The sequence below is a fragment of the Orbicella franksi genome, chromosome 8 (genome assembly GCF_964199315.1).
Source record: "Orbicella franksi chromosome 8, jaOrbFran1.1, whole genome shotgun sequence".
Lineage (NCBI taxonomy): Eukaryota > Metazoa > Cnidaria > Anthozoa > Scleractinia > Merulinidae > Orbicella > Orbicella franksi.
The window spans coordinates 10,229,294-10,256,170 of record NC_138152.1 but is presented as its reverse complement, the minus strand read 5'-3'; the positions used below and the strand labels follow the sequence as shown (position 1 = coordinate 10,256,170).

General features: G+C 41.6%; 1 protein-coding gene and 1 pseudogene across 2 annotated transcripts in view; one reads left to right on the top strand and one right to left on the bottom strand.

Moving 5' to 3' along the window:
• Window positions 1–26,877, bottom strand: part of LOC145495878 (uncharacterized) — a 38,509-nt pseudogene that overhangs the window by 9,001 nt on the left and 2,631 nt on the right. Inside the window, exons 3-6 of the transcript XR_014050483.1 lie at window positions 20,707–20,978; window positions 18,991–19,087; window positions 10,203–10,706; window positions 190–611 (exon numbers count right to left, since the gene is read on the bottom strand). The product of XR_014050483.1 is annotated as an uncharacterized LOC145495878 (transcript). The remainder of the gene's footprint in view (window positions 1–189; window positions 612–10,202; window positions 10,707–18,990; window positions 19,088–20,706; window positions 20,979–26,877) is intronic.
• On the top strand, window positions 2,265–6,238 carry LOC145495653 (uncharacterized). The gene is made up of 3 exons (XM_081475277.1): window positions 2,265–3,555; window positions 3,845–4,442; window positions 4,565–6,238. Exons 1-3 carry the CDS (start codon window positions 2,972–2,974, stop codon window positions 6,236–6,238), a joined length of 2,856 nt encoding a protein of 951 aa, XP_081331403.1. The 5' UTR covers window positions 2,265–2,971.

Sequence of the window (26,877 nt, the reverse complement as noted above, 5' to 3'; positions counted from 1 at the left end):
CTCTTGGCCTGTCAGTGTTACTCAGTACTTTTATACACTGATCACTCCTTAAACTCGCACACGTAGCTACTAATAACCTCCAGCCACCAAAAGAGGTTATGTATGGTCACTTTTAGTGTCGTTATATATTAACATCGACAATACCATTCACTTTTAAACTGGAGTCGCCCCAGGCTTTAACATACAAACCTGATTCATGTCAGAGCTGTTTGTGCCCAGCTCCATTGTTGATTCTTCACCCGTCAGTTCTAGCTTTGATTCCATTCCGGAATCTTCCTTTACTTCATTGACTATCCAGTGATATTGTTTTTCAGCTAACATTCTTGATATGTCTTCAGAAAATTCCGCCAGACTTGGCTTATTCTCGCTAGTGGAATTCCAGTTTTTTACTTGTTCGACTTCAATCTCGCAGACTGAAGGATCAACTTCGATTCCCTCAGTGCTCTCTTCTTTAGGGTTAAATGGCAAACCTAAGAGAGACTTCTTCAAACTTGTTTTGCCAGCACGATCCTGGCCGACCAATAATACTCTACCACGGTAAACATTCACAGATCCATCCTTCAGCGCTTCTTCAAAGAGCAGCTTTGCAAAACCTCCTTTCGCTTGTATTTCTGCAGGAGTGTAATTGTAAGAAAATGCAGTGATGTTTGTGGGCTTATTTATTACGCATGCATGTTTGTCAGCTTATGCATTATGCGTGCATAAGGAGGACGAGGAGAAGGGGGAGGAGAAGGAGGAGGAGGAGAAGGAGGAGGTGGAGGAGGAGGAGGAGGAGAAGGAAGAGGAGGAGGAGGAGGAGGAGAAGGAGGAGGAGGAGGAGAAGGAGAAGGAGGAGGAGAAGGAGGAGGTGGAGGAGAAGGAGGAGGAGGAGAAGGAGGAGGAGGAGAAGGAGAAGGTGGAGGAGAAGGAGGAGAAGGAGGAGGAGGAGAAGGAGGAGGTGGAGGAGAAGGAGGAGGAGGAGGAGAAGGAGGAGGAGGAGCAGGAGGAGGAGAAGGAGGAGGAGGAGAAGGAGTAGGAGGAGAAGGAGGAGGAGGAGAAGGAGGAGGTGGAGGAGGAGGAGGAGGAGAAGGAGGAGGTGAAGGAGGAGGAGAAGGAGGAGGAGGAGGAGAAGGAGGAGGTGGAGGAGAAGGAGGAGGAGAAGGAGGAAGAGGAGAAGGAGGAGGTGGAGGAGAAAGAGGAGGAGGAGGAGGAGGAGAAGGAGGAGGTGGAAGAGAAGGAGAAGGAGGAGGAGGAGAAGGAGGAGGAGGAGAAGGAGGAGAAGGAGGAGAAGGAGGAGGAGGAGGAGGAGAAGGAGGAGGAGGAGAAGGAGGAGGAGGAGAAGGAGGAGGTGGAGGAGAAGGAGGAGGTGGAGGAGAAGGAGGAGGAGGAGGAGGTGGAGGAGGAGGAGGAGGAGAAGGGCGAGAAGGAGGAGGAGGAGGAGAAAGAGGAGGAGGAGGAGGAGGAGAAGGAGGAGGAGGAGGAGAAGGAGGAGGAGGAGGAGAAGGAGGAGGAGGAGAAGGAGGAGGAGAAGGAGGAGGAGGAGGAGAAGGAGGAGGAGAAGGAGGAGGAGGAGGAGGAGGAGAAGGAGGAGGAGGAGGAGAAGGAGGAGGAGGTGGAGGAGGAGGAGGAGGTGGAGGAGGAGGAGGAGAAGGAGGAGGAGGAGAAGGAGGAGGTGGAGGAGAAGGAGGAGGAGGAGGAGAAGGAGGAGGAGGAGAAGGAGGAGGTGGAGGAGAAGGAGGAGGAGGAGGAGGAGGAGGAGAAGGAGGAGGAGGAGAAGGAGGAGGTGGAGGAGAGGGAGAAGGAGGAGGAGGAGAAGGAGGAGGAGGAGGAGGAGGAGAAGGAGGAGGAGGAGGAGAAGGAGGAGAAGGAGGAGGAGGAGGAGGAGGATCGTTTCCCAAACTTTCTGTTCCCTATCACGTTTTGATCTGTAAGTATCAAAATACTTACAGTAAAAATGAAAGGTAAGTTGATGAAGTGAATCTTACTCTGTTGTTGGCGTGTATACTGGGTATGGCGTATACTACGGATATGGCCAGAGTTGATTAACAAATTTACTCAAACCCGCTATATACGCTTAAACCGGTATATACGCCAACAACAGAGAAAGATCATTGCAACAACTCATTAGCATGCAGTAGGCACATTTCACTCTGTACATGGCGTGTTTACCGGGTTTAGCGTATAAAGCGTATATGAGATGAATTAATTAACATCAACTACTACTACTACTACTACTACTACTACTAAATAAAATTAATTATTATTAGTAGTAGTAGTAGTAGTAGTAGTAGTAGTAATTGATGTTAATTAATTCATCTCATATACGCTTTATACGCTAAACCCGGTAAACACGCCATGTACAGAGTGAAATGTGCCTACTGCATGCTAATGAGTTGTTGCAATGATCTTTCTCTGTTGTTGGCGTATATACCGGTTTAAGCGTATATAGCGGGTTTGAGTAAATTTGTTAATCAACTCTGGCCATATCCGTAGTATACGCCATACCCAGTATACACGCCAACAACAGAGTAAGATTCACCTCATCAACTTATTATTGTTCATCACATCACATACGCATGAATACATTTGTTTAACTTTATCAGCTTTTTTCCGTTATTATTTTCAAAAGGAACTAACCACAAGAAATTTGTCAGAAATATCAAAGTTATTGATAGGTTACACAACGCTTATGTAATCTTTTCTTCATCAAATGTATTAAAGCATTAACTTGTTTTGGAGATTTGTATTGTGGAGTGTTTAGGTGAAAGCCATTATTTGTTTTTGAGCTCAACGAAAGAATTTAGAGAAAAAGAATATTGCAAAGCTATTGGTGGTGATCAAATGGAGTTCTCAATCTTTCACCTGTGATTTGCTCTGCTATTCTCTCCGGCGGGTTTGAGAATGAAAATTTGTTCATGTTTGTGACGGAACAGTATTCAAGGGTGGTCAGAACTTCAAACGGCTCAGTTCATGCTCATGTTCATGTGGCAAGATGAGCAAACCTTGCTCTCAGTTAAATAGCAAGGCAATAAGAGATAAGGCGGAGTGCGAGATAGTTGCGAGGGTTGAAAAGCTGTGTTCGGTTGTTGCTTTTAAGTGCGTTTGGCGGGTTAGCGACGCCGAAATAGAAAGAGCATGGAACTGGATATGCGAGAAACGCGACGAATGCGATTTAACCTTGTCAAAATTGGCGGAAATTTGCTTCTTTTTTTCGGCGATAAGTACGTCAACATTGGACAGCAAGAAGCGAAAAAGGCCACAATTGCAGGAGACCAGAGAGAGTGACGAATCGAATGACGAATCGCCCGTCAATGCGTCCCAGCTTTCATCGCCGGGAAAGCAAACATTCCCAGCCATATCTTACTGGGTGGCTTGCCAAACAAACAATGGCTGGGTCATTAATGCACTTAGAATCCAAAGAGCTGTCGCAAGTTGCGGTTTGGAATATTATGCATCAAGGGCGTCACGAAAGAAAAACTGCTGTCATAACCTGAATCAGCTGTGTCAAGTGTTTAAGGACCACAAAAACCTCTGCTTAATGCAACTAGTAGAGTCATCGTACCAGCATTGCCTCGGGTGAGTAGATTAATTTGACCAATTTATATTCTTTGAATTTCTGTTAAATTGCACGCTAATGAAAGTAAATATATAATAAACAAACATAAATAGTCAGAAAGGTAAAAAATGCTATTCATCATTGAAAAATCAAAGTAATCATGCTTCATTGCCCGGTGAAAAGAGACTGTTATTTGATTATCGATAATTGATCAATTTTTATCTTCTCATTTTCAAAACATCGCGAGTTTGATTTCAGCAGTTCACTTTCACAAAGTAATACCAGGGAGATATTGCATTGCCTTACGTAAGCAAAACCTTTTGTTTTGATTGGCAGGGCTCTGCAAGAGGAGCTTCATGGTGACTTCCACGAAGAATCCCAAGAGTCAGCGCCGACGGAAAATGTCGTTCGCCTTCGTGTCGTTCTTGAGAGTTTTCAAACGATGATGGCAGCATCCGTTTCGGAATTACGCCGAGCTGGTCTCGTGTTAGACACCTTTGGATTTGATAACAACCTGCAAAGTACATCGCAGACAGCACTACCAGATCCGCCGCACAAACCCCTATCCTGTCCAGTAACAGTCCTGTGCAACGATATACAAATTGTGATGAAAAAGCTGCAGTATGCTGTGTATCGCGGCGAGGTGTACAAGCTAGCGGCCAAATCGCAGTTCACGTTCCAGTATCTGTGTACCATGAAAACGTTCCTCCACAGCCTAATGGGAAACCAAGCGTTCAAAGACCGTCTGGTCCAGCATATTCAACGTGTTCTGCCCATACTAAGCGAGCCAGAAAGCTCTTTCATACGCCAAATTAAGATTGACAGAGACCTGATCGAAGTACAAGACGGGTGGTTTTGGAGCTTTTCCTCTGGGTCGTTCGTCCAAGGGATTATCTCAGAATCTCAGGTGAGAAGAATACACTGGACTGTTTTAACATTTAAATAAGAAGATACAATCAAATTTTCAAACCCAATCTTTACGATCTGTAGCACTGTCTGATGTGCTTTTGTTTTGGCTCTTTTCAACAGAAGGGTCTCACAACTCCACGCGCGTTTGTGGACTACGACCGACTCAAGGACCCGGAGCCAAGATATTTTGAGGCAATCCTAAGGAACAGCCTAACAGAAGATGAAATTCGGCAGTTTTGTGCAGATTTCCTGGCGTTGTTCCGTCCCAAAGAACACAAACAGCCTGTGCTGTGTGCTATTGGCTCAGCTGACAGCGGAAAGACCAGCCTCTTCTCACCTGTTTTTCAGATCATTCCCCTAAGCCGAATTGTTCGCGTCACGAAGCAAAAGAGTTTCAACAAGGCTATGATCGACAACCTGACAGAGGTTATCTTCCTAGACGAGGCATATGCCACCCTGCTCGACATAGATGACTGGAAAATCATATGTCAAGGGGGCTTCACGTCGCACGACGCGAAGTGGAAAAAGGCTCAAGGTTTCCATTGCACTGCGACCATGTACATAACTTGCCAGGTGGAAATGGATTTTGGTGCAGCTCACAATCAAGCTATGGACAAACGCCTGCGCAAGTACCACTTCAAGAGTCTTCCTCGTGTCGAACCTGAAGCAAACAAGTGGCTGAGGAAACATGCTATGGATTGCATTGTGTGGGCGCACAATATCGTAGGAGACAGCCCGAGCAGTCAGGCCAGTACAATGCCCACTGTGCACGAAAGTGGTATGCCTGAGGAGGAGTTGCGCAACATTTTGAGCGTTTCTTTAATAGACGAAGAAGTCGACGAAACCGCCCAGGGCGATTGTAGACGAGAACAGAGTTGCGGCCTTCTGACAGAACCGCAATCCCGAGAAGAAAGCTCTGAAGAGGACGCCATTGAAGATGTCGGCGATTCCGATGAAGACGAGACCCTGACGACCTTGAAAGCTAGGCTGGCACAATGCTCACCTGGCTCTCTACGTCACCGCCAACTGAGCCACACGTTAGAAAGTCATCTCGCTGAAAAGGAAAGGCTGAAAAGGGTTGAAGAAAGGTGCTATAAGAAGAGGCAACACTTCTTACAAACGAGGGGAGTGTCGGTGGAGCACGTGTCGTTGCTCCCGCACGACCATAATCAGCCGCTGCCCACACCGATTCGAAGGGACCTCGCTGCCTTTCAAGAAGATCAGGAACAGGTAAGGATCAGAACAGCATTTGGGAAGCCGTGGCTTTTAGCTATGGAGAAGGAAATGGCTGAGCAAAGCGAAAGAATGAAAGATCCAAGAGACGAAGAAGAACGAAGAGTGATGCAAAGTCTCCTGGAAATCAATTGCGAAAAACTGCGCTGTTATCACGAGCGTCATGGAACGCTGAAACTACCGGCTGCCCTGGCAGAACGCAAGAGGCTCTGCCTTAGCAACGAGCTGGTAGACCGTTCTTGCGTGAATTTCATACGAGACCTGTTCTCTCCGCTGCCAGTGAGAGTCTCCCCACCCAGCCAGCGTCCAGCAAATCTGCCTGCCAGAAGCAGGAGCTCAGACGAAGACGACGAAGAATGTTGGTCGGCGGCACCAAAGACACCAATGTACATTCCGAATGACGACGTGGAAGCTATCTGTCCACCGTCCCCAGGCATTGCTCGAGCTCACAACCCTGTAGCAGCTACGTCAGTGAAGAGGCCGCACTTTCAAAGCCAGGCGCATCCATCCAAGAAGCAAATGACGCTGACTCGTTTTATGCAGACTAGTACGCAACCGTAGATTGGTAGTTTCATGGGCTTGTAATAAGACAGCTTGCGTGCGACTTATTCTTTCTATGTTCATATTTGCACATGTATTAGTGTGTGCATTGTTAAGGAATACCACGTTGCGCTTATGCTACGTTTGACTATTTTGCACACGATGTGAATTAAAGGAAAAATATTATGGCTATTAGTTACATTAAGAGATTATAGTTCTTGAAAGCACTGTGAACTAGACAGTCGTTATGCTACAGTGATATTGACAGTGGCGATAGGCCAGTTCCAAAAGAATATAACATGTTTGTTGAGTTTGCTGTCATCTGGAGACAGGAAGATGCATTTACAATAAAGCAATTGATTTTTGTCTGTTTTGTGTACAACAAACTCTGCTTACACCCATCAGCTTTGCATTGAAAGTCAGTGTCCACACTTTTCCAGTCTCTTTATCAAACTAGCGACATTTTCATTCCGACCCTTTTCTTTAGCGAGTCCGCCGTTCTTCCGTCTTGAAATGCGAAATCGGAATCTCTCAAAATAGCTGTCCACTGTCCAAACCCGTGCTTAGTTATCCCTTCCTTCAGAAAATCATCCTCTTCTTTCGTGAATTTTAAAACATGACGAGTTTTCCTCTGAAGGTGCAAGTTTCTCTTAGGCAGGGTATCCTTTATGGGGGTCGAGCTGTTTTTATTCTGAGCTGTCTCAACTGAAGGCCCGGAGCTGGACGTTGAACCGCCAAGTCTTGCGTGTACGTCATCGTCTACCTCGGAACCCTTGGTACCTTGAAGTTTTTGAAGACACTCGTGACCCTTCAGGGCAACTTCTCGCGATCGTTGCTTTTGATAGTGAACTTTAGCAACCGCAGAACTGTGTTTCTGGTCCTCAGACAAAAACCTTTGCTCTTCGCTAGTGAGCTGATTGAGGCTTTGCGTTTCGACGATTTGGCGATAACGTGTGGGAGGAATGTATTTTCCAATTGCATCAAAAACCAGTTTGCTCATAGTTTCGCCCAGTTTGCCATGCTGACCTCCATTTCTGGTGACGAGAACGAAATCACACTGGGGCTTAAGCAACGGTCTAACGTTCGAGATGTAGCCGTTAAGAACGTGCATGTTTGCGTCGGTCAGAATCAAAGAATCGAAGCCATATTTTCCAGCCGTCTTGAACGTTTTCTGATCGATAAATCCACCGTTTTCCTTAGCTGTGGCAATCATGTCCACCGTCAAATATTGGTACGTCATGGGCCGCGATCCCTTCACCTTGATGAACAGATACATGGCTACAAATTTTGTGGCAAATGTTAGGTCTGAGGGGTTCACTTGGGCTGGACTGGTTTTGCACATTTTCACGGTATTTTCGTAACGCGGCAGATGAAATTTCACCACCTCCAATAACTCCTCCATTGTTGCCCAGTGCCCTCTTGCTTCCAGAGTCTCGATGTCTAAATCTCGTGTCCACTGCAATCTCATCATCTTTGCAACTGTTTTTCGGGCTCTCTTGAGGTACAACTCTGTCGTAGAGAACTTTCTTAGAACTGCTTCTGATGCGCCATGAAGTTTTCTGAAGTCGATCAATTCAGAAATAGCATCTATGTAGCCCAAACGCCCACCATGACCGAGCTTACATTCATCTTGTAAGTAGTCGATAAATTTAAACAACAGATTTGGAGAACACAAACTAAAGTCGACCACTTCAAACGTTAACTCCTCTTCATCTTCACAGCAAAATCTAAGAAACTTGAAGCACCTTGTCACTATCTGTTGAGCGGCACGATCTTTCTTACAACCGTCAGCACTTCCTGTCAACCATTTCGTGAATACTTCGCCAATGTTACATGATAATGGAAATGAAGAAAGTAACTTCACGTTGTGCTTTGTGGTCTCGCTTGTCTCATCTTCATTTCTTCCAATCGTCAGCGACTTTGTTACTTGTTTAGAATCGGGCCTTTCGTCAAAATAAAAGAACCAACTGTGTTTACTGCTAACGTGTTTTCTACAGCCTCTCTGACTTTGAAATCCATCGTGTTCACACTCTTGTATCGGGCAATGGTAAAAGCTGTCTGCTTCATTCTTTTCCAAGTGAAGCCGCTTTGGTTTGGGTGATGCTCCTTGGACATCTGACCAATTGACTTTGCACTTCTTGCTCATTTTTTCCCTTTAAACAACATGTGGCTAGCACAATCGCCTTTAAATCTTAGCCGAAACAAAAGGACGTTTCAACTTGCCAAAACATGCCCTTGCTTGCCCACACTCATTACTATTGTGTAAAATTCATGACAGTGAGATACAACCCAAACTTGCCCAGGCAGGTCTGTACACGCCTATTCAGTGACACAATACATAGTTAACGGATCGATAAATCGGAACAATAAAGTCCAAAACTTGTTCCTAATGACCAATTTCGGAACAATATATTCCATTCACAGATAGCAAAATCGGAATAACACAGTCTTTCTTTATTAATTTCGGAACAATGTGTTCCACGCACAAATAGGAACTCGGAACAAAACAGACCTAATTTATCAAGTTAGGAACAATGTGTTCCATGCACAAATAGGAACTCGGAACAATACAGACCCAATTTATCAAGTTAGGAACAATGTGTTTCATGCACAAATAGGAACTCGGAACAAAACAGACCCAATTTATCAAGTTAGGAACAATGTGTTTCATGCACAAATAGGAACTCGGAACAAAACAGTCCTAATTTATCAAGTTAGGAACAATGTGTTCCATGCACAAATAGGAACTCGGAACAAAACAGACCCAATTTATCAAGTTAGGAACAATGTGTTCCATGTAAAAAAAGGAACTCGGAACAAAACAGTCCTAAATCACTCATTTGGGAACAATTTGTTCCACTTGCAGTTGACAACTCGGAACAAAATGTTCTTGTCTTACCTTACAGTGAACGCTATGTTCCTACTCTGTAAAAAGCTGGTCCTCTTAAGGTTAATAGGAACACAAAAATGAGGAACACTCGATCCCAGAGGAACGTTCCTTTACAAATATCGGAACAGCCGAAAAAACTTAAAATTTGTGAAAAATAAACCAACAAGTTCAGCTTTAAAGCTAAAAAAGCATCTATTAAACGTTTAGGTAAAATAGAACCAAGCTTCAAAATCTAGAGCACTTTGATGTTCTCGAAGGCAGTAAAATAAACCCTGTAAAAATTTTGGGAAATGTGGAGGAGGAGGAGGAGGAGGAAATGCCCACACCAGGATTTGCACCGCAAACCCTTTCATCCGACTTCCAATTCCCTGGCTGAATCCTTACCACTGCGCCACCCTGTTATAATTCATCAATTGTGAGGGAATAGTGTCGTAAGTTAAAGAGAAAAAAGAAAATAAGTAAAAAGAGTTGAACTCATAGCCTCCCGCTCACAAGGCAGATATCGTCTCCACTGCGCCACACTGACAACTATAATATTATGGCGAAAATATTGAATTAATCGTTTTTTACCGAAGCTCTGGGTAGTTAAAACAGCAGGCTCAATTACGTTCCTAGCACAAACCTCATTTATTCTTATACTTTTATTTTTCTAGTAATTGCCTAATCGTAAGACTACAATACTTCAACCCAATGAATAAAACTAGCTATAAGCACACAAGTACGCATTGCGGACCTATTTTTCTGATTGCGAAGGCTCTATATAAGGGAATTATTTTAAATTGGTTGTTGTTGCATACTTCAATCACAGAGGTTTGCAAGTGACCGGAAAGTAACAAATAAGCACAATCTGCGATCATGATCGCGTATCTCATTCGTAAAATTCTAACATAGCTTTAAGGCTTAGGAAACTAAAACAAATTAAAGAAATAACACTGAGGTTGAGGCACGAATAAACAATTTCTTTTGTTTTAGTAAGGTTTTTTAGAATTGACCCACTACCACTAACTTTAAGAAATATGCAGCCATACCAGTTCTATGCTAGACCATGATGCACCAGTGCATGAGATAAGGTAAATGGTCATATTTAATGCTAACCTGCAATGTCTATTGACATCCCTTGTGGTTTCAAATCCATTAGCGTCATGAGCCGTTCAATTTCTTCAAACGTCAAGGGGTTACCTGTCACGGAGAGCTTTTCAAGACGATGTAAGTCCACGATATATTTAAAGACTTTTTTCATTTTGTTGTTCCTCAATTCCAGCTCCTCTAGATTTTCCAGATTTTTCATTTTTTCCGGTAGTGTTGAGAGTTCATTGTCATTCACAAACAAGTGCGTCAGGTTGATCAGAGTAACAACAACTTCAGGAAACTGTGTTAGCTTGTTGTGGTTCAAATTCAGCTTTGTAAGGTTTGACAGGTTACTTGTACTACGTGGTAACTTTGCGAGCTCATTGTATGAAAGATTCAGTATTTCCACCTCCGTCATCAGTTCTGTGACAGCGTATGAAATCCTTAACAATCTCTTCCCTTCCAGATTTAAAGCCCTGCTATCTTTACGAATTGTCTCCGTTAAAGTAAGTTCCCTCTCCAACTGGTGCGCTACAAAAAAAATAATAATAATTTCTCATTCAGTTGTTTTAGATAAAGGTTTCTTTTGTCAATTTAGGACTCAGCTCTCTCTGATGTGCGGTATCAAAACTGCAAAACCGAAACATGCATTGTCAATAATGCCTCAGTACTATTTAAATCCTTACTGGACACGAGGAAACCATGTCAGCGGTTTAAGCTTAAGCAGCAGAATATTAAAAGCAATTGCGCCGCACCAGCAATGTGGTGTTCGCCAAAGATATGGAACAGCGACCCAGGACAAGTGTCAGACTTTACAATGCTTTTCACATCCGGGCCTTACAACAATGACTCCTTGCCATCAATCCAAAGAATATCTGAAGGAATTGGAGAAATGGTACAAGCAAAGCAGTCTTAGAAGACTCTGTTGAGGTTAAGGACGCAGGATAAGGATGCGTTTAACACTACACTTTTCGCCAACTCACAAAAGAGCTGGAGCACAGACATAAGTCAAGGGTGGTACAACTTTAAAAGTCACAGGTTAGGCTGTACTGAAATTTTATAATTTGGCTAGTGACACACCTTGCATACAGTGGCTACGCCCGCATTACGAGCGGCAGTCAAAAACAAGCTGCCCTTAAAATAGTCTTTTTCTTCGTAGTTAACAAAAATAGAGAGAATGGCAAGGTTGCTTTGGCCTCTTCTCAAACTTCACTCGAGAACCTTAAGTTTAAGGTATCAGTATACTCCAAAATTGACCATTTTTCAAAAAAATTGTTTTTCGCTTTTTCCGATAAATCTTATTGCGATCTTTCATTTTAAAAAAAATTATATGAAAAAAGATTGACTCTAAGCAGTTATGAACGAAAAACCCTTCTTTGCATTACCTCTAACTGATAGCTGTCAACGGGTTGTCACGAGAAGTACATAAAAAGTTGCGTGACAGATTGCCGCGTAGTACGATTGCCTACATTTGTGTTTGGTAGTCGACGAGCTGTTCTGAGTGTTCTCCGTTTGTAGATTGTTGATTTGAGCTTAAATATGTCGTCGATGTCTTCACTTGTCCATTTGCAAGTGCGAAGAAATTACTACATAGCAAAATGCCAGGGCAGAAATGTTTCCAAAACAATCGATCAGAATTGGACCGATGTTTTAGCTGGCCAGCGACAAAGGCTCCTGCTACGAGCAGGAGCAGTTTCTTGCACTGGACGAGGAAGATATTTGACATTCTCTAAGCATTACTTCCTTGGCGCCGTCCGAAGAGGTCACGGTAACATATCAACTCAATCGAAATCTCGTGGGTTTCCTTTATGTTGTTTACGAGTGCGCTCTTTCATTGCCTACGGCATCTCCAAGCAAATGCGTTATACAGATCGAAAAGAAGAAACAGAACCGAAAAATATTTTCTTACTAACCTGGGTACACGAGCGGTGGAATTCAGATCTTGCAAAGGATATATCCCGCCGGAGGCAACATTTAAAGGGGTAACCCGAAAACACTGGCCCCCGGTCCGCGGATCCTCACTACGGACCGGGTCTGCGGACTACCTATGGACCAGTCCACGTACTACCCCTACAGACCCCCTCTAAGGACCACCCCCAAAATAGAATAAAAACAAAATCGTGTCGGCGAAATTTCAAACGTTACATTGTGCAAATATAACAGACTTGGGTTCAGGCTCGGGCGCAAGTTATATCATTACACATTGCCATTTCCTTCGGTGTGGCCATTCAGTATATGAAAGACCGGGAAGCCTCCGGGTAGCCTCAAGAAAACCTCTGGGAAGCCTCGAAATTTGTGCTCTTTCCCCTCTGCCATTTTGTTTAGCCCATTCTCCCGTGGGTTCGTGAACTCGTTCCAGGCTTCACAATCTGCTCAGCGGAATTACAGATACAAACAAGCTTAAAAACTCAAAAACACATCTTATATAGCCAGATTGAGCCACGAATGGAAGGTTACAACTTTCGTTCTTTTTGCCATCGGCATCTCCTTACACTGAAAACAGCTTTTAGGCATTTTTTTTGGGGGGGGGGGGAGGGGGTGTTAAAACCCAAGTCTCTTAAATTTGCACAGTTTAACACTCGAAATTTCGCCGACACGATGAATCTATTAGACAACCCATAAGTGAAATCTATATTTATTATCTTTACACTATTTTGGGGTGGTCGGTAGAGGGGGTCCGTAGGGGTAGTCCGTGGACCGGTCCGTAGGGTAGTTAGCGGACCCAGTCCGTAGTGGGGGTCCGCGGACCGGGGTCAGTGTTTTTGGGTTACCCACATTTGAGCCCCCTTTGTAATTGATACGAACTCCATTGGTAAAGTAAAATGAGCCTTCACTTTATTGATCAAGGCGTCATTATTTTCACACCTTTTGTGTAATTATCTCATTGCACCGCAAGAACGCCCTCAAGTATATTTTCCGAGTGAGGCACACCTTTTGAGTTCGTTTCCAGCGAGTTTTTAAGGTTTTTCGCTGAAATTTGGAGAGAATGTTGTCCGATAAACAGGCAAAAAAAAAAAAAAAAAAAACAGGTGTCGGGAAATTTTTAGTTTTCGCTTCTTCCAAAAGTTATGACTATTTTAGTGAAGAGAATGCATGTTTTATCAACTTTCAAAGTTTAACTGCGTGTCAAAAACAAACCCGACAAAAAATTATTCTCAACTCCGTTTTTTAAAGAAAGGTGTCAAGAAGACATAGCGATGTCAATCCTGTCCTCTCGCTCAAACCCGATCGGAAACGAACTTGATTAGTGAACCTCTGTACTTTGGGAAATAGAGCGCCATATGCGCTATATATTTTTTTTATATTATCTTAATAAATATACTTTCGTAATCTACAATTCTTAAACTTTCAGAAAATATATACTTTACTGGAGTTTTCGTCAAATGTCCGACCGTAAAGCGGCGCAAACGAATGATGGTTGTTTGGGGTATACTGATACCTTAATTTGACGAGGAGCAACATATTTTGCTCAGAATAGCACAACTAATATGCTATCTGGCGACACTCGGTGAGTTAAGTGGCAGTCCCGCTAAAAGCGGTCCACTCGACTTCGGGACCAAAAATAATTTTCCTTCATTTTTTGTCAGTGAAAAGGGTTTGACACATATATATAAAAAAGCAATTTATTATTCTCCAATTCTTTATTTTTGCTTTGCTACGAGCCAAAATTGAATTTTGGCCGAACTGAGGTTGCCGACCGTGATCAGAAAGGTAAAATTCACCGATTTTGTGAAGCGTGCTACGTCGCCTAAAACGCAGCTCACGGAATTTCGTTTTCATGCGAATTTTAAGGTACATTCATTACTTTGACTGACGAAATATGGAAACTTTTCGAAAAATTCTAAGCTTACCAGCGAGGCTGGAAGACACCCTACTCCGAGGCCTTTGATCAACTACTAAAATTTAGCCAAATTTGACGGGGAAAATCTCAAAAGTTGGGTCTAAATGAAGCCTAAAATGCACATCACAGTAAGTTTCATACCTTAATAAACCGTTCTATAAGTTCAAACCGGTGGGTATCTCCTTGGATTGCACGCGAGAACGGATTAAAATCTGCCACAGTCAGTATGTTTACAGAGGTATCGCTCGTGTCAAAGCTCATTTGCATAACCCTAACATCCGGTGAAAATACGTCTTCTTCCGATCAGGTTCGTTTGTTGACCTTCTAAGTAGTGGCAAATAGCTTCCTTTAATACTTGTGTACACCCTAGATCCAGTTTTGAGGTGAAGGTTGCGTTAAAGTTGATCAATTCTCAAGACTTGCGAGACTCCAAAAGTAAATAATGGCGCCGGTCTGCAGAAATTAACCGTAGCCGTCGTCCTGACCCTTCAATAAATTCTGCCGCAGAGGTAGCACTAGGAGAAGAAGAAAATCGTAAGTTTTCGTTTACCGTTTAATGGCAACTGAATCCTGTACTACTGCCAAGACTACTGGGAGCTTGAGGGCTATATGCCCGAATTTGAGGAACAACAACAACGAACACTTGCCGGTTGCATCGCTGGGAAATGAACCTGAATGAACACGACACGCTTGAATGGAACTATGTTTTGCGATGAATGATGGGCTTTACTTCTGTTTTATGCTTGATTCCTGTCTTTTAGTATCTTGCAGAGCGCATAAAATAACCTTCGGGATCCGTTTATCGGACCGTTTATACAACGAAAGCTGACGAGCTTCGTCAAAATGTCACACAAGTTGTAGCGTGACCAATTACCCGGGAGGGGGGTACTCCCTTATATGGGCTATATAGGTATCTGTATGTGAGGCCCGAAAGGGTAGGGTTTTTCAGCCGTTTGGGTCATAAATAGGGTATCGATTTTGGCCATTTTGGTTATAAATTGGGTATGGCTTTAGCACTCTAGTCTTGAATTGGGTATGTTTCTTAGCAGAAGCTACTTTTTCATCATTATCAATAAGACCTTCAACAAAAGCCCTTCATAACGTATGTTTAGGGAAACTGTGTCAGCCGCAACGGTCAAAAATAGGCTATCGAATTTTTGGTCAGGTCATAAATAGGGTAGCAAAAAACGCAGATTTTGGTCATAAAGAGGGTAAGGGCTTTGGGAAGTGGGCCGCAGACCCCCACTTAACTTTTCTGGAAGTAGCCCCCTGGACCAATTACCAGGGGCCGAGGACAAATCCCCTACCCCGCGCGCGCCGATCACTAGATTTGGCAAGATTTTCTCATTTCAATATTGATAATGAAAAAGCCACCCATTAATTTTTTGGACTAGTGCAATCTTTTCAGCATGACCGATCGACGACAATCATTGCACCTTTTCAATTTTTATCTACCTTTCCTCAGAAAATATAAGGAGTTGCTAACACATGAGGGCGGAGGAAGCAGACATGGACCTAAAATTCACTTTTCCTTTCCAGTTATCAGCCGTTCGTTTTTCATAGAAAACACAATGGAAGAAAATCAAAAGATGGGACCAAGAAACCTTCCAAAAAAACGTCCACATCGAAGCGCATGCAGATGTTGAAAGGCCGTTTTCTCACTTTCTGTTTATAGGACTACTAACCTTCCCGTTATGAAGGGCTTTTGTTGAAGGTCTTATTGATAATGATGAAAAAGTAGCTTCTGCTAAGAAACATACCCAATTCAAGATTAGAGTGCTAAAGCCAGACCCAATTTATAACCAAAATGGCCAAAATCGATACTCTATTTATGACCCAAACGGCTGAAAAACCCTACCCTTTGGGGCCTCACATACAGATACCTATATAGCCCATATGAGGGAGTACCCCTCGTGGGTAATTGGTCACGTTACAACTTGTGTGACATTTTGACGAAGCTGGTGCAGCTTTCGTTGTATAAACGGTCCGATAAACGGATCCTGCAGTTTATATTATACGCTGTGCAAGATACTAAAAGACAAGCATCAAGCATAAAACAGAAGTAAAGCCCATCATTCATCGCAAAACATAGTTCCATTCAAGCGTGTCGTGTTCATTCAGGTTCATTTCCCAGCGATGCAACCGGCAAGTGTTCGTTGTTGTTGTTCCTCAAATTCGGGCATATAGCCCTCAAGCTCCCAGTAGTCTTGGCAGTAGTACAGGATTCAGTTGCCATTAAACGGTAAACGAAAACTTACGATTTTCTTCTTCTCCTAGTGCTACCTCTGCGGCAGAGTTTATTGAAGGGTCAGGACGACCGCTACGGTTAATTTCTGCAGACCGGCGCCATTATTTACTTTTGGAGTCTCGCAAGTCTTGAGAATTGATCAACTTTAACGCAACCTTCACCTCAAAACTGGATCTAGGGTGTACACAAGTATTAAAGGAAGCTATTTGCCACTACTTAGAAGGTCAACAAACGAACCTGATCGGAAGAAGACGTATTTTCACCGGATGTTAGGGTTATGCAAATGAGCTTTGACACGAGCGATACCTCTGTAAACATACTGACTGTGGCAGATTTTAATCCGTTCTCGCGTGCAATCCAAGGAGATACCCACCGGTTTGAACTTATAGAACGGTTTATTAAGGTATGAAACTTACTGTGATGTGCATTTTAGGCTTCATTTAGACCCAACTTTTGAGATTTTCCCCGTCAAATTTGGCTAAATTTTAGTAGTTGATCAAAGGCCTCGGAGTAGGGTGTCTTCCAGCCTCGCTGGTAAGCTTAGAATTTTTCGAAAAGTTTCCATATTTCGTCAGTCAAAGTAATGAATGTACCTTAAAATTCGCATGAAAACGAAATTCCGTGAGCTGCGTTTTAGGCGACGTAGCACGCTTCACAAAATCGGTGAATTTTACCTTTCTGATCACGGTCGGCAACCTCAGTTCGGCCAAAATTCAATTTTCGCTCGTAGCAAAGAAAAAATAAAGAATTGGAGAATAATAAATTGCTCTTTTATATATATGTGTCAAACCCTTTTCACTGACAAAAAATGAAGGAAAATTATTTTTGGTCCCGAAGTCGAGTGGACCGCTTTTAGCGGGACTGCCACTTAAGAGCGAGTCGCCGGACACGCCGGGGAAAGCTGATTTTCGGCGCCAAATTAAAAGCTTGGAGACACAAAATTTTGCATATTTTTCACTTGTTACAATCTGCTGTGGCTTTCGAAGTTATAGTTTTCTTTATGTTAATATTCAACGCTGTCTCTAGTGAGAAAAGTTTGCCGACTTCAAAGCCTTTCCTGTTAACAAACATTGACATCGACAATGGTTTTCCCCGGTCCTGCTGAATCCTGATTGGTCAATTCAAATTAATAAAATAAATCACTTTATTACAGTATAAAAGTCTTTAGCACGACTATGCTAATTAACGACACTGAAATGAGTAAACAAATATTGTGAATTGAACAGAAATATGTTAAAAATCCAAAGTGGCGGGAGACTGAGCAGTTGGCTAATTACAAAGCGTGGAAGAGTTGAATCTGGGACCACCAAACACAAATCCATCTAGTGGAAGGGAGGAAATTTGAACTGAGGACCTCCGGATGACAAAAAAGTGCCAACCTACTTCACGCCAACTTCACGTCCTGAACTAATAACAAATGAGCGGAAACAAGTTTTAACCGATTTGAAAGCGAATTGGTGTCCTGACTGACTATTAAGGAAGTGTCTCAACAATAAAACAAACCCAGACAGTCACAGGAGAGGGCACTGGGGTTTGCGGTGCTTCCTTATGTTAAGGGTGCATCTGATCGTTTGGGTTGCGTCCTCCAAAAATTTCACATTTGACTATCTTATAGACCGCTAAGAACATTACCCCATAAAACGCCCAAGGACCGACCAACGATCAACCAAGTCCTAGGGATCGTATTGTGAGGAGAGAAAATTAGATGATTAAGTACGTTTTGCATATTCGCTTTCGCTATGAGAAAATATGGAAATCCAACATAGATATATTTGTTTTAGTTCGTTTTGCGTTTCTGAGTTACAGGTTACTGTTCCAGTTCATTGACCGTACCAAACACCTGCTGTTTTGTGTAAGATCATAACTGTAGTTAGAACCGAACTGTAATTACTACCTGCGATAGTCTTTTGTTAAACTGTTATCTACCTGTATTGTTTTGAAAGTTATTAATCTTGTAAACCTCGAATTCCGTTATAGCCAATCGAGCTTTCGGAAATGTATTAGATAATGTTTAGTTGAGAATTTTTAGTAGCTTTACGTAATCCTTTGGAATCGTGTTTTCGGCTTAAATAAGCCTGCCTTGTAAACTATTCTTTGGTTACGTTCTGGTTATAGTCGGGTACGTTCCGAGTACCTTAGTGGATTAAACTCTACTGTTGGACCCAAGAACTGTGTATTCTCTGTCTTCCCGTTGGATTGTTTTGCTGTAACAGATCCCGAGTCCTCTAGGAGTCTGACAAACTCCGTCGCTGCAAGCGTGTTCCCTCTGGATTGTTGTAACAAGGATAACACCCGTAAGCGGCCCCAAAAACCTGTTATCACAGTATACAAAGTGAGGTGCTATAACTGTTTCTTCGCCTAGATTATGGAGAATACTCGTAAGCGCTCGTGAAGCTCGCAAGGAGCAAAACATGCGAGCAACAGCGAATCAGCAAATAAACAACGTACTGAGTCCAGGGATAAACAACTGATAGATGCCTGGGTCTTCGAACGCGGTGTGACCAAATACCACAAGACGAGTTACATGTAGGAGTTAGGGCCACGATGACCTTAACGAGGGTAAAACGTTCCCTCGCGCTTACGCATCTCTAATTCAAATTAAAAACGACAGCACACAGGTTTGTAGCACAAGCAGTAACGAACCTTTTAACATTGTAGCCATGATGAAGGTGAACAGAAGTTACCAAAAATTTAGTAAAACAAAACCAGATCGTTTTATAACTCACCTACTGTTAAGAACAACTTTTCCACATTCTCACCGGTTAATGCTGACACTTCCATAAATAGATCCACATCATTGTCATGTGCACAAGACTGACCATCCTAGACAGTCAAATTCAAGAAACAAAACCCTGTTCAATGAGCTGAACCTGTAGTTTCAGTAGCCTAGGAGGGAAACTGGATTTACACAGGTACACTGTACACAGATAACCATAGGGCGCCGTTTGTAATGATCAATTATTTATTCTACTTTTGGTCGTTTATATTTTCGTGATAACTTGGTTTATTTATGATTATTCATTACTGACCACCCATTTACAAACAGGTAACGAATCCTGCAATCTGATTGGTTTTCAGCGCGGTCCGGATTTTTCTAAATCTCTACCCACGGTCTTAAACTTTTGTCTTCCACTTTACAAGATAAGGAAAAATAAATAAGTTATTTAACGGCTTACAGTCGGTCCGTATGGTGAAAATCTGTGACCTCGGCCTTGAAAATGCTGCCCCACGCCGAATATGCTGTCCTTTGCTACTTGAATAACGATCAATAGATTATAAGAAAAAACTCTTCCCTGATGATGGTGTATCAGTTCTTCAACAGATATGGCTTCTCTAATTGCTCTTGTAACGGCTGTACACAACCTCGCGTTCTGACCTGATCCGTACGCCATGTTTACTCAACCGCGGAGATCAAACTCTACGCAAACACTAAGCGCCTTCTTTATGTTACAATACTGCTGAGCGACATTTGAGCCCATCGAGTTGACACTAAGGTTATTTCAAATAACCAATTTCATAAAATTGAATTTGGCTATTTGAAATAATAGCGTTAACATCGTTCAAAACGTAAACAGGACAGGCCAAAGGGTTTTTAGTTGTAAGATACCCAAAAAAAAGGTTCAGGGGATACGATGGTAAAAGTTTCAACACTGAAACGAAATAATGGTTTAATTCGTCAAATAAATATCCGAGTAACGACCTCAGTAACGCCACAATGGTTTTATCTAATAATTAATATAAGCAACACAAAACTGGTTCTGACAAATAACCAAATAACGCAAGATTGGTTTTATCAAATAACTAAATAGCGCAACATTGGTTTTATCAAAAAACAAAACCATATAAGAATGGTTTTATGACAAACCAATACATAGATGAATCGTTTTATGAAATAACCAAATGTTGTACGTTGGGTTTTAACAAATAACCAACTGTAGTAAAACCTTTTCTTTGTGTGAAAAGGGACGGTCAGTAGTGAATTGTGATAAAAAAAAAAAAAAAACCAACACTAATTTTAAAAAAAACCAACGGATAAACACTGAGATCAATCGAAAAACGACCGAAAAGTAAAATAAATGAAAAATTTACAAACGGTGCCTCATATATAACTGGAAGCGAGGAAAATAAAACTCTGAGCAACGTCTAGCAAGTCATAGAGTTTATTGTGTGGAAGACCAAGAAGTGCGCGATGAAAATGAGAACTCTGTGTCTATATTTGCCGTGGCAGATCGCAGGTAGAAATCCTGTAATGGAACTTGATACCGATTAGCTAGGAAACTTATTAGAGTAAATATCAGACCGATGTAATGCAATGTATGTGCAAATTAATATAACGGATCTACTGAAGAACTTGTATCCCTACGGTGTGACAGAATTGGATTTGATAATATAACTGCAGATTTTACACCTGACGTAAAGCTATGGCTACAAACACAAGTTACCTCAAACGTCACCTTCCTGTCGCTAACAAGATCTGCTTTGTTTCCTGCAAGTGCTTTGAAAATATTTGGACTGAACTCACTCCGACATTGGTCAAGGCATTCCCTTGCAATTCGAAGCGAATCTTGCTGTGTTATGTCATACACAATAATAACAGCATCCGCACTGATCACGCCAAGACTATAGCTAAATCTTCTAATGCCAGGAGTGTCTCTTATTGCAAGGTACACTGCTCTGTCATGATCGAGATAAACTTCCCTTGACCAAATGCGATCTAGAAACAGTTAAATTAAAGTGGAAAAGATCTAATAAGTCAATATTAATTCAACTCGTTATATAAAATATGGTGGGGTCAGAATATCTCATTAGTCGAACTCGGAAGATAAAACTGAAGGAGTATCGGCTCAAGATCGCGACAGTACAGACCGAGCGCAGTGAGGTCCATACCAAAAAATGAAAGACCGATATTTTCCTAGTATGGTACCAAGCAAACTTGGTTAATAAACGATTTACTAAAAATGTCATAATTACTCGGGCTTCCGTAGGAAAGCCCGAGTCTTAAAATGCTAGCGTTTTGGTCGCCAAAAGGGGTGTCATGGTCCCAGGCGTTCCATGCGTAGACCATGGAAACTGGGGACGAGAAAGGCGAAATTGCTCGTTCTTCGTGACAGAATGCGGTGTTTTGCGAAGAAAGTTTCGGCAAGAATCGCGCCCTATACATTCATTTCACATACAAAGATGTCGATCGTTTTCAGAAAGGGTCGGTCCACGAATTATACTGCTTGAAAACCAGGCAGGTAAGCAAAGTTCACGCTCGAAACGTTCTCGTGAGATAACAACTGAGCCGATTGCGGTATGAGTTCAATCTACGAAACACTGGCAAAAAATAGGTAGTCAATGACGGTATGTGGCTACTGCTGTTATTATTTAGAACATTGCAGTAAAGCAAATCATATTGCAATAAAACGAGCTAAACAGGAAAACGTTTTTGGACTCGTAGCTCATTAAAAACATGCGACTTGTTTCTTGCACCGCGCAAAATATATCGATCTCCAAAGTTGTAAAGATAAGACTTCCGGTAACTTGAATTAAATATCTTACCTCCAAGTTAGTTGGCTTTCTAGTAGGGTGCAAGAAAAAAAAATAACGTGTGAATTTGGAGGCACATTGTGCAGGAGAATTAAACCTTCGATTGTGCGGGGAATTGTGCGGGATTATTGACGAATCAATGTTCTTGCCAAGTCCTAAGGAAAATCTGCATTGACGTTAGTTTAGCCAGTTATTTCACCAGTAGTTCAAATATATTTAGCAGTCTTGGCAATCGCCAATTCTTTAAGAAAAACTCTGTCTGACTGCAAAAGAAAATCATGTTGCGTGACATGAACTAGACGAGCATGAAACCAAAATAAATAGCAAAACAGAATGCCGCATCTTCCTTTATAAATGAGAGTCCTTTTTAAAATACTCCTGCCTTGATTCAATAAAAATATGTAGCTTGAATATTTCTTCATAAACTGCGTTAAGGTTCGCAAATTCTGGGAAGTTATCCGCAAAATACCCCGGGCAAAATACACAACTTGAAAGTTTATGCAAATTATGTGCAATGCAATTTGCGCCTAGTCACAGGACTGTTGTTTTCGCGAAGGAGTTTACCATGATTCGTTTTGGCTCTCTCGAAAGGGATTATTCGCTCTCCAAAGGACAAACTTCGTACAATTTCTGCTAGCATGAGCAAAATAATCGCCATAAATTGTAAAAAGACCTCGAAAATTCTTTGCAAACAACTTCCCAATCAATGCGTAGACAGCTGTGCTTCATTCTTGAACCAAAATGGTTTAAACTCACAACTTGCGATAGGATGAGGAGGATACTCAACGAAGCAACTTGAATAGTAAATATCTAAGCGGAACTCTTGTGCTAAAATATCCTGATTTTTTAATTTGCTTTTATTATGTGCAATACGCGTTTTCGTATGGTACGATTTGATACTGTGGTACGAAGCCCGAGTAAACGCTCTTGGAGCGTCTAGTTGTTTAGAAAAAACCTCGAAAGGTAATATAGACACTAAACGACTGAAAATCAAAGGCCCTTTGGGCAGCCTCGTGTCACTTGTTTTAGAGTGCGAGGAAATCCACTACCAAACTAAACTAGTGCAATTTAAGCGGACTTCACGGCAGAATGTCCTGTCACTTAATTCTTCGTAGCCGGCTACGCAATACGTAGAAACTCATTAATTCAAACTGAAGTATATAATTTATTCATGTTACAAATAAATTGCGCATGCCCGTAGTCACCCATTTTCAGTGAAGGGCTCGATGTCCCAGGGTATTCTGCAGTTACTCCTGCAAGTGTAACGCTAGCTAAAGTAAACAGGAGCGCATTTTCACTTCCGGTAGTTTTACGAACACAATTCGATCTGGCACAATCTGGCCCTTATTGACAGTTATTTTTTGTTTTGTTTTGTTTTGTTTTACACCTGTTTGCTTATTTTCAGAAAGTGCGCATTATATGATAGTTTTGAATCGGCTCATTTCCATCTCTAGACTTTTTTTCATGTTAGAGTGGTATTTAGTTTTTTGAGACTTCAGCTTTTACGACCCTTTATCAACTAGCGAGACAATCTCAGTTAGTGCAGAGCGTAATTGATAGCTCTGGTACAGTAGTCCCATAAGTACTCACCCCTGCTCGGTTCACTTCCGGTTTGTGTCTACCTTGGTAGTCTGCTACGGCTTTTCCCCTTTGCAGTGTGTATGTTTCAAGGTTGTATTTTCATTCAAGGTCCAAAACTTACGCACAAATTAATTACTACTGGTGTTTTACGTTGATTTTCGTTCATTTCAAATTCAATAATACGCTGAAGCAGCAAACGTGACAATTTAGCTCTTCACGCCAACTTTGTAACTTGATACTTTTGTTTTCCTCGCAAAGGCATGTAATGTGACACCCTTGTTTTCTCCAAAACATACGGAAGATGTCCTTGTTTTTTGGAGATAAATGAAAGAAAGTTAGATATCTGATGTGGTGATGAAGAAACGGAACAGAAGCGATGTTGTTTTACTAAAAATGCAAATTTTTACCGATGAACAAGAACTAATTTAAATGTAAAAAAAATGTAAATGTAAATGTAATTTGTTTACCCACGGAGCACCAAGGAGTTCACAAGAACTCGTTCAGAAATGTCCGTGCATTCAAGGATCGAATTATCAGATAGTCACGAAATACCACTTTCTTTTTCTGTTGCCACTTTGTTGTTAACAATAAAACAATTCAAAATAAACACGCAACGATATTGATGGCTGAGAAGCATTTCAACGAAAAGTATTGAAGATAAACAGCGCTATTTGGCCGATATGAATGAGTCTCCCCAAAGACTGATTAAATCAATTTGCGCTTTCATTAGGTGCCACGGCGTCTGCAGCAACATTTGAGCATTTTCTTGGTTTCTTTTGTTACAAATTTACAATTTGCGGAGTATTAAAGCCACTAACTTGGGAACTTTTTGGTCTCTCTTACAGACACAATTAAGGCAAGAAATAAACAAGCCGCTAAGGAGAAGCAATACATTTGAATCCTGACAAGCACACTATTGTAGATTGAAAACAGCAGATGATATTTGTTGAACCGACCTGTTTGTAATTCTAAAAGCTACGCAGCCACAGTAACGTTTCACTTTTGCAATAAAAAGGGACAATTGGCGCTACCTGAAAAATAACTGCCGTCCTTGGTCACATGACATGATATATAAAATACCGCGTGGAAAGATAGTGTATAACACTAGCGATGCTAGAACGCATGCGTCTTACATGTTGAGCTCTACCATAAGGAAAACCACTCAACATTTGTGCATGATTCTGTATGCAATGTGTCCTTCACCTAATATAGGAGCCACGAACGCTAACTAATCTACGCATGCGTTTAGGACAAATTAGTTTTGTTCTAAGGAGAATGGTACCACAAGGAGAGCAAGGAGTTACCTGAAACAAATATATAGCTTTGCGATGTTCAATGCTAAGTGACGGCGACAAAATGTGTTTTACGTAGAGTACACATGTACCTTTCCCACCCTACCCCCATTACTTCCTTGCCTCTAGACTAATTAATTAATTGAAATTAATTAATTAAACAAACATTAAAGTTTACACCTTAGTGCCATAGTACTTTACACTAACTAGTGAGACAATCTCAGATAGTGCAGAGCGCAATTGATAGCTCTGATACAGTAGTCCCATAAGTACTCACCCCTGCTCGGTTCACTTCCGGTTTGTGTCTACCTTGGTAGTCTGCTACGGCTTTTCCCCTTTGCAGTGTGTATGTTTCAAGGTTGCATTTTCATTCAAGGCCCAAACATTACGCACAAATTAATTACTACTGGTGCTTTAAGTTGATTTTCGTTCATTTTAAATTCAACAATACGCTGAAGCAGCAAACGTGACAATTTAGCTCTTCACGCCAACTTTGTAACTTGATACTTTTGTTTTCCTCGCAAAGCCATGTAATATGAAACCCCTGTTTTCTCCAAAACATACGGAAGATGTCCTTGTTTTTTGGAGATAAATGAAAGAAAGTTAAATATCTGATGTAGTGATGAAGAAACGGAACAGAGACGATGTTTTACTAAAAATGCAAATTTTTACCGATGAACAAGAACTAATTTAATTATCAGATAGTCACGAAATACCACTTTCTTTTTCTGTTGCCACCTTTGTTGTTAACAATAAAACAATTCAAAATTAACACACAACGATATTGATGGCTGAGAAGCTTTTCAACGAAAAGTATTGAAGATAAACAGCGCTACTTGGCCGATATGAATGAGTCTCCTCAAAGACTGATTAAATTAATTTGAACTTTCATTAGGTGCCACGGCGTCTGCAGCAATATTTGAGCATTTTCCTGGTTTCTTTTGTTACAAATTTACAATTTGCGGAGTATTAAAGCCACTAACTTGGGAACTTTTTGGTCTCTCTTACAGACACAATTAAGGCAAGAAATAAACAAGTCGCTAAGGAGAAGCAATATATTTGAACCCTGACAAGCACACTATTGTAGATTGAAAACAGCAGATGATATTTGTTGAACCGACCTGTTTGTAATTCTAAAAGCTACGCAGCCACAGTAACGTTTCACTTTTGCAATAAAAAGGGACAATTGGCGCTACCTGAAAAATAACTGCCGTCCTTGGTCACATGACACGATATATAAAATACTGCGTGTAAAGATAGTGTATAACACTAACAATGCTAGAACGCATGCGTCTTGCATGTTGAGCTCTACCATAAGGAAAACCACTCAACATTTGTGCGTGATTCCGTATGCAATGTATCCTTCACCTGATATAGAAGCCACGAACCCTAACTAATCTACGCATGCGTTTAGGGCAAATTAGTTTTGTTCTAAGGAGAATGGTACCACAAGGAGAGCAAGGGGTTACCTGAAACAAATATATAGCTTTGCGATGTTCAAAGTTAAGCGACGGCGATGGAATGTGTTTTACGTAGAGTACACATGTACCTTTCCCACCCTACTCCCACTACTTCCTTACCTCTAGACTAATTAATTAATTGAAATTAATTAATTAAACAAACATTAAAGTTTACACCTTAGCGCCATAGGGCCATAGTGCCTTAGTTCCTTAGCGGCAGGCAACCCCCATAACCATCCCAATAGTGCACTCTGCACTAAAAAGGGTTTTCTAAAATAGATTCCATTTCAGGGACCTTTACGTGGCCCTGTAATTAAAGCCAACTTTAAGTTTAAATATGTTGTTATTTGCTCGGATTCATTTCACGGATTCAAATGATACAGAAGAGTCAAAAACCAGTCAACGCGAATCAGTTCCGTGTGATTTGTCTAGAGTGATTTGACCTGCTTCTGAGTTTAACCCAAGTAGCGTGATGCGATGATATGCTTTCATGCTGTTAATAGAATGTCAAGAAAACAGAATACAATCAGAATTGCGAAATATCCTTACACAGGAATCTTCATTAGGATCGGAATGGGAAGAATCCTTACACAGGAATACAGCAAAAACCCTCCATATCCTCGTGTCCACGTGACTCTGGTCACGTAAGCGCGAGGCAAAACGGGGAAAAGTTGGAAGAAAACGATTAACAAGCTCTGACATGTAAGTTATTTCCTATAAACAGATAAGCCATAAGCGAAAATATGGAACA

Excerpts from the sequence above, each read along its gene's own strand:
- LOC145495653 (XM_081475277.1), top strand. The coding sequence starts at position 2,972 with ATGAGCAAACCTTGCTCTCAGTTAAATAGCAAGGCAATAAGAGATAAG. Across the intron at positions 3,556-3,844 it reads TCGTACCAGCATTGCCTCGG|AGCAAAACCTTTTGTTTTGA; the intron begins GTGAGTAGATTA and ends TTGCCTTACGTA. Across the intron at positions 4,443-4,564 it reads GGATTATCTCAGAATCTCAG|AAGGGTCTCACAACTCCACG; the intron begins GTGAGAAGAATA and ends TCTTTTCAACAG.